The sequence below is a fragment of the Lipotes vexillifer genome, unplaced genomic scaffold (assembly GCF_000442215.2).
Source record: "Lipotes vexillifer unplaced genomic scaffold, Lipotes_vexillifer_v1.1 scaffold685, whole genome shotgun sequence".
Classification (NCBI taxonomy): domain Eukaryota; kingdom Metazoa; phylum Chordata; class Mammalia; order Artiodactyla; family Lipotidae; genus Lipotes; species Lipotes vexillifer.
In genome coordinates this window covers 553852-562410 of record NW_006771436.1, presented here as the reverse complement: position 1 = coordinate 562410, position 8559 = coordinate 553852, and the positions used below count along the sequence as shown (strand labels likewise).

The 8559-nt window shown below is 39.0% G+C and overlaps 1 protein-coding gene across 1 annotated transcript in view; it reads right to left on the bottom strand.

The window, feature by feature from the left end:
* Positions 1-6955, bottom strand: part of TNFSF18 (TNF superfamily member 18) — a 9522-nt gene extending 2567 nt beyond the window's left edge. The window contains exons 1-2 of the mRNA XM_007446754.1: positions 6757-6955; positions 238-268 (exon numbers count right to left, since the gene is read on the bottom strand). Coding sequence (XP_007446816.1) covers positions 238-268; positions 6757-6915 — 190 coding nt within the window. The 5' untranslated portion in view covers positions 6916-6955. The remainder of the gene's footprint in view (positions 1-237; positions 269-6756) is intronic.
* Between the last annotated feature and the right edge of the window lie 1604 nt (positions 6956-8559).

Genomic DNA, 8559 nt, shown 5'->3' with positions numbered 1-8559 from the left:
CATTCCTGCCCAGAGATGTGACCTTGAATGTAGTCTTCATCAGGGCATGGGCTTGTCCATCTGGTTTACCTCTGAAGCCTCAGCTCCTAGACAATTTCTTGGCACAAGATAAGCAGTTATAAATAGTAGCTGAAGGATGACTAAAATAGAATGCATGCTTTCTTAACTCTGGAGCTTGCCTTTTGCATCAAATACTAAGGAAAGTAAAAGAGGAGGTATATGAGACATGTTACTCACCAAACTTCGCTATACAGGGCCCATTGGCAGTCTGTAGGGGAAGAAGGAGAATTGGTCAGGATGATGACAGTGTCGCAACTTTCTTTTTTTTTTTTTTTGCGGTACGCGGGCCTCTCACTGTTGTGGCCTCTCCCGTTGCGGAGCACAGGCTCCGGACGCGCAGGCTCAGCTGCCATGGCTCGCGGGCCCAGCCGCTCCGCGGCACGTGGGATCTTCCCGGACCGGGGCAGGAAACCGCGCCCCCTGCATCGGCAGGCGGACTCTCTACCACTGCGCCACCAGGGAAGCCCGTCACAACTTTCTTGATTTATTTATTTAGAGCCTCTGATTCCTGAAGCCGACTTCTTTTCCCTAGCCACATAAAGAAATCCCTCCCTCCCCCTTGTTTTGGATCTCTCAGCCTTCCTTTACCTTTCATTACCCAGCTACCTTCTGGGTCTTCTAGGAAAAAGTTAAGAACTCCTTTCATCCACCTAATCTCTACCCACAGTACAACTATTTGCCTTTGGACTCTCCTACTCTTGGGCTATAGAAATTTTCTATAAATAATAGTCTCTGCATCCCAGTGACTTCACAAGATGGTCCACTGGCATGTGAGAAGAAAATAATAGAATTTCTATTTTAAGTAACAAATTAAGCTATAGAAATATTTATATTTCAGATTGATAATGTCTCCACTATTTAATATTCAGACAATCATGCATCATATACAGTGACTGAAATACCCCGAGGAGATCTCAGTTTCAAACTGTTGCAACATACCACAGTTTACATGCTACAGGAAGCCACCAGTGTGGTTGATTTTATAAATACAGATATTTAAATACTAAAGGCTTTACGATACTTAGCAGTAAGGTAAGGTATACCCACACATTTTGTACCATGTAAAGTTCATTTGTTTCCTTGTGGCAAAGCCCTTAAGAGACTTTTCGGGCTTAAACATGATTATCAGTTTTTCTTTTATAGGATTTCTCTGGCTGCTATGCTAGGAATAAATTAAAGGGTGACAAGAGCAAAAGCAGTGAGACAAGCTAAGAGATCAGTGTAATCATCTATGCAAGAAAGCATGGTGCCTCTGACCAAGGTGCTAGCCATGGAGATGGTGACAAGTGATTGGAAATTGAGCCAACAGGAGTTCCTGACATGGATATGGATAAGAAAATGAGAAGAGACAAAGATGACACCAAGATTTGGGGCATGAGTAAGTAGAAAGATAAAACTGTTAATCACTGAAATGAGCAAGATTTAAGAGGAGTAAATTGGGGGGAAAGGTGTCATGAGTTCATTTTTAAATATGTCAAGTTTGTGATGCTTATTAGATATCCAGGTAGGAGTGTCAAGAAGGTAGTTAGATCTGTAAGGATGGAATTTAAGGAGTTCTGATAATAAGAGTCTTCAGCTTCTATGTGGTGCTTAAAGATATGAGACTGTATAAGAGCATCAGGTCAGTGGGTACAGACAGACAGGAGTACTGGGGCACTGCAATGTTTAGAGGTCAGGAAATAAGAAAGAACACGCAAAGGAGCCTATGAAGGAAAGGCCACCTTGGTAAGGATTTTAATTATAGACCGTGGAATTTAAGTTGTCTAAGGAAGGAAGAAAAATCATGAATGGAGTGATGGGACAATATTTTTTTAATTTTATATTTTTTATACAGCAGGTTCTTATTAGTTATCTATTTTATACATATTAGTGCATATATGTCAATCCTAATCTCCCAATTCATCCCACCACCCTGCCCCCAACTTGGGACAATATTATTTTAATTAAAAAAAAAGAACTTTGCACTATTGAACAATGAATTTAAAATTTAGTGTCATAACATGGTAAGCACACTCAAAAATGCATTCTTCCATTTTGATCTATATCTCTTCATGAGGTAATTTTTCAGTTATGATGGTCAAAACGGTGACCATAAGGTAAATTAACCTAGACTATAACTTTCAAATTATTATATTAAAAAGTGTTAAACTAAGATTAAGAAAATAAACACATTTATCAAATTACTTTACTAAAATATTATTTCAATTATTTTAGAAATCTTTATATTATATATTTGCATATTATATAACATTTTGGTAAAAGCAAAATGGTTTTACACTGTGGATAAACAACATTAAGCATATTATTTGCTTCATCCTTATAAATTTCTAGTGTGTATCTTTTAATATACAGAGTATTAGAACTTGTATAAAACTTACAATAAATTAGCATATATATTGGGATTGTACTCAAGAACATTTTGTTGATAGAGAGGTGCAATAGAAAAGGTTGGGAAGTCACTGTTCTAGGAGATAAATCACTGGATTCCTACAATTTCTTTTGCTCTTGCAATTATTTCATCCTTACTTTGGGATTTCTTAGAAGAGATGTTAAAATTCAATTTAGTTTAACCCATAATAGGCAGGTGATAGGGACTCAACTCCAATTTTCTTACTTATAAAACGGGGGAAATAGCAGCACCTAGCCTGTTGAGGTTGTTTATGGGTTTAAATGAGGTAATTCTTTTTTTTTTTTTTTTTTTTTGTAGTATGCGGGCCTCTCATTGTTGCGGCCTCTGCTATTGTGGAGCACAGGCTCTGGACGCGCAGGCTCAGCGGCCATGGCTCACGGGCCCAGCCGCTCAGCAGCATGTGGGATCTTCCCGGACCAGGGCACGAACTCGTGTCCCCTGCATCGGCAGGCGGACTCTCAACCACTGCGCCACCAGGGAAGCCCTAAATGAGGTAATTCTTATAAAGGATTTTGCCCAGATATTCTGTCTTGTCCTGCTTATTAAGTATTAGTGTTTTGATAATGATGCTGATTATAATGAAGAATTAAAACTTTAAGCACCTACATTCCCAACATTATACTAGCATTGTAAGCAAGAGAAACTAATGTCATCTATGGTCCTTGCCTCTTAAAAAGTTTATCATCTTTCTAGAAAGACATGATTAAACACATGAAGGGATTGGATAACAATCTAAATATAAAAGAGTTCCAAAATCTGTGCCACAGGTAACATCTATGTTGTCTACTCTCATGTAGAATGAGTGTGAGGAGGGCTTCCCTAGTGGCGCAGTGGTTGAGAGTCTGCCTGCTGATGCAGGGGACATGGGTTCGTGCCCCGGTCTGGGAAGATCCCACATGCCACGGGGCGGCTGGAGCCTGCGCGTCCGGAGCCTGTGCTCCGCAACGGGAGAGGCCACAACAGGGAGAGGGCCCCGCGCCCCCAAAAAAAAAAAAAAAAAAAAAAAAAAAAAGAGTGTGAGAAGAAGCCTAATGCCACAGACAAATTAATTGCCAGAGACAGAAATCCTGGATACTGCAGAAATCCTGTAGGCTGCTTTCATGTCTATTTAGAACTATAGAAACCACCACTGTGCTATTCTGTCATTATTGCCACAAATGAAAATCTGTCTAATCACAAAAATCCTCTGTTTGGTAGTGAGGCATAGTCTTTGGTTGAGGAAGTGGAATAGATAAGCAAGGAATACCCATTTTGCTAAAAGTCTTTTTTAACTTTATCTTCATTGTAAAGTCATTAATAATAATTGTGTAAATATGAATCGCTACCATCCACTGAGAGCCTACCATGGGTCAGGCACTGTACTATCTCATTCATTCTTACCACAACTCTGTGAAATAACCAACACACACATTTTCAGATGAGGAAACAAGGAGAGGATTATGTAACTAGCCCAAGGTCATGCAGCTGATGAGAGGCCAGGCTAAGATCCAAACAGAGCCTGACTCAAAAGTCTCACTCCTGCGGCTCTGTGGAGCAGTTTGTATTTCTAATTTTGGTGACGAAAGAGTGGGTATCCACTTATAAAGAAGCATATGGGACTTTCAGTTTAGTTTAGTTAATTTATTTTTGCTTAGAAGGAGCAGTTGCTCTTGTAACCCCATTGTGATTTAAGCCCAGATTTACATACTTGGGGTAATAAATAAACTTAATAATTATTTCTCCAAACCAACTCTAATCAGATAATCATTTGGAAATAGAATCTACTCTGCTTTTAAGTACAAGCACAACTTTCCCTTTGGAAAGTAGCCTTCATTTCATTGAAGCAGGGGACTCTCCTGACATTTGGTTTCTTAGAGACAATTTTGGTGAGGTTATTTTCATCTAGGGATGGACCAACTCCTTGGGCTCATAACCAATTCTTTCAGTGAAACGTCTTCTGAATGAAGAGGGGGAAAAAAGGAAAAAAGAAATCTCCCAGGGAAATTTCTGTTGATTGATTTCGAAGGAGCCAACCTTCCTAACACTTTTTGAATTAGTGCCTAGAGAGGCTGGAAAGTGGGATTTTGTATATGAAAACCAGAGTGGAGACTAAAATAATGTAAATTCCAAGGTCATGGAGCATTATGAGGAGGTGGAAGTGGCCACCTCATAATGACTCATCACCCACCAGTCATTCAGTCCTCTTTTCCAAAAATACTGATCCGTGGCCAAAAGGGAAAAAGAAGTGCAGGCAAGTGGAAAGTGGAATACAGGAGCTAATATCATTCCACTGTCAGCCAGGCACTGGCTTTTCCCATGGGAACTATGCCTCCCTGGCATCCTGTCAGAACAATATCCTGAAAACCTTTCAAACTTCCCCAAATTTGGTACAAACTCTGGGCTATTCCTTTAGAGGCAGAACCTTTCATGCAGAAGCTGCATATTGTCTAGGAGAGAGAATCTGGAATCAGAGTTCAAACACAGGGGATTGATCAAATTCAGTTCTGGCAAGAAGTATCCTAGTATGAGCCCTCCTCCTTCCCTTTGCCTTTGAGAAAGGCACTTTCCTTCTCTCCCAGGCACTGGTTCCCCAGTCACATACAGGAAATGATGACACCCAGAACATATCCTGTGTTCTTCACAGTCATCTGGCCAATAGGATGTGATGTTTGGAGAAGGAAAAGGCACTTCCAGATTTAAGCTGTTGCTATTCTCACCCTTCCCCTTCTTCAGAAATCTAAACACTCAGAATTCCTGACAAGTTTCTTTTCTGCTCAAAGCTTCACTGTTCCAGAAAGTTCAGAGCTCTGCTTGATACATTCCTGAGACAGTGGGGATGTGATTACAACTTCCTCTGTTGTACTCACTTGTGTACAAATTAATGGGCTACTGTTGTAAAAACTTGCCCAAAGCTATACTTGCTCTAAGTTAACATCAGCAGCTATAATGTACTGCTTCCTCCTGTATCTTTTCTCAAGTGCTTTCAAATATCTGAAGTAGTAAAACCATATCTTTGAAATTCTTTTTTTTTTTTTTCTTTTTTTTAACATCTTTATTGGGGTATAATTGCTTTACAATGGTGTGTTAGTTTCTGCTTTATAACAGAGTGAGTCAGCTATACATATATATATGTTCCCATATCTCTTCCCTCTTTGTCTCCCTCCCTCTCACCCTCCCCATCCCACCCCTCCAGACAGCCACAAAGAACCGAGCCGGCTTCCCCGTGCCATGCGGCTGCTTCCCACAATTCTAACTGACCAAAATCCCCCTTAGAAAAATGTTTCCACAGTCACTGATTTCATATCACAGCCCTTTCTGAGATGGGCATGTACTACCTTATTCTTTGCAAGGCTCAGAATCTTTAGATGTACCCAGGAATTGGCTAAATCCTAAATTAAATAAAGCATTTCTTTTATTTTCTTTTTGGTCAGTGCTATGTAGTCAACAGTCACGTTTCTACTAAGAATCTCATGTACCTCCCCTTCCCTTCACTAGACCCACAACTTGGACTGGAGCTCAGTGGGAAATTCCTGATAAGCATCAGGGCCTTCCCAAATAAGAAAGTATTTCCTCTTTCCTCCATGAAGCCTTCCCTGATCAACCTAGCCCAAAGTCACTGACCCTCTCTTGACCTCCTAAAGCATTTATGTTCTATACTGTCCTTAGCTAAATTATTAATCACTGTATTTTATAGCTAGAAGGGACATTATAATGAACAAATCCATTTGCCTACCACCATTTTTCAGATGAAGAAACTGAGAACCAGAAAGATTAGACACCTTTCAGATGCATACAGCTAGTTATTGAGAGACATAGAATCCATATCTTCTTACTCCTAGTTCAGTGCCATTTCCCTCCTCAAAGATATGCTAACCATCTGTAACTTACCTTATTGTCTTTTATTATCTTTTTGTGTCTTTTTCCTCAGTAAGAGTGTAGCTTGCACCCCATTCCTTGAGGGCAAGCATTGTGTTTTACATCTACTTATTCCACCAAGAGCAGAATTCCAGAAAGGGAGAAAACACTCCACAGGCATCTGTCAACTGACTGATTTAACTGATTCCATCTAACTTAGTTCTGCAACTAACATTTAGTATTTTCTACTACCTTTCATCTTAAACACTTAGATAAGCCTCAAAAGCCATATTGCCATGACAAAATTGGAATTATATTTACATTATCTGAACCCACATGACTCTTTCTTCCAACTAGCTCTAACAATACTGAGTGACAATGATAATAACTAGACTTATAGAAGAAAAAAGGAGTATAATAAATAGGAACCTTAGGTACTGTTGTCTCCTTACCTTGAGTGGAAGAAAAGTAAAGATTAGTGTACTGAAGGAGCAAAGTAATAGCAAAATAACTACTGTTGAGTAGAGTAGCCATTTCTTCCAGGATGGTCTCTGTGCTCCTTGAGGACTTGAATGGCCTAAAGGCATATTCTCCACGTGGCTCAAACTCATTCTTTGCAGGAATGAGAGCTGTGGAAAACAAACATTCACAAGTGATGAGCACAGTCAGTTTTGTAGTATTATGGTAATTAGTAGTGGGTGTAAGAGGCGGGGTTTTCCTTCTGATTCTGTGTGTTGGAAAATGATACTCAGGCTAAGTGCTGATTCTCATTTGGCACCAGGCCAAATGCACTGAAAGGAACAGAGGGCTAAAAGGCAACACAAACACAGAGGACAAAATACAAAACAAAACAAGAGAAGTTAAGAGGGGGGAAAAAAATTATTTCCTGAAGCAAGAGGAACTATGGAACTGTGCAGTATTACAAATTATTCCAGATAAGAAAATCACTGTTTGTAAGAAAAAATAAAGTTCACGATTAAGCCCTATCGTACTCCAAATATCATATATGTGTGAGGCAGTAGATCGGGGACCTAGGGAGACTGGAATGCATGGTTTGGAAAAAATAGTTTCACGAATTTCTAGTGTATAAAATGTGTTCATTCTGAGTGTGTTTCATGTTTGGTAATTGCAATCATTGTTGCTTTTGTTGTGGTCATCCATTTACAATGCTTGGTGTCAGTTTATTTATCTCTTGTAAAAATAAAATACAGTATGTGTGAAAAAAAAAGTGTGTTCCTTCTGAGATGGTCTCTAGAAAACACCAAGGGTATTACTAGAATTTAATTTTTAAAATATGTCAATACGAGAAGCTAAATTCTTTTATGTCTCACCATTTAAAAACTCTGAAAATTCAATGCTGGCATCAAATAGAAATAAAGTTATCATACAAAAGGATATATTCTTGCACCCTGTCCTCCAGTCTGAGCTTACATTCTATTCCAAAAACCTTGAGTTTTCTTCCTGGCACCAAAAATACCAATTTACTACAAAATTAAGGAAGTTCTCTGGTTCTCTGTACCTCAGTCTTTCTATCTGTTAAATGGAATGCTTTTTTTTTTTTACACAGTGCCAGAATCATGTTCTAGAAAGAACATGGACTTTTAAATCAGACAGACCTGAGAGGGGGGGCCTGGTGTTGCCCAGCCCTTATCTGCTCAGTGGCCTGCAGCATGTTACTTGACTCCTTTGTTTCCTTCCTTGTAAATGGAGAAAATTTCCACTTCATAAGGCTTTTTTCGAGAATGAAATAGATGTGAAGCTTTGGCTCATAAGAAGTGTTCCATAAGTGTTTCTCTCTTCTCCATCCTTCTGAGAGATGTTAAGACTGAATCAATTACGAAATTCTAGAAAATAATGATTTTTTTTAATATTTGCCACAGGGTATAACTCAACTGAAGTTCATTTAAATAAAAGGAGGTAAAATGAAAGTATTTTGAAGAAAAAATTTCTAATCTAAGAGAGAATCAAAGATGTTTTAAATTAGGGAAAAAGCCTAGAGATTGAACACCCTCATTTCTGAAAGAGGATGCTAAGGATAATAGAAGTTGAGAGGTGTATCACACCACTAATGGCTGGGTAACAGTGGAGTGGGGACCTGAGCCCAGGGATACTGTCTTTTAACCCAATCATCCTTTATTTTATTTTTATTTTTTTTAGTACCACACTAATTGTAGCAATATTTCTCACTGAGTTGTCAGATTTAACTTGGCTCTATTTCATCTTGATCAATAAAGTATCTCTGAAGAAAAGAGTCA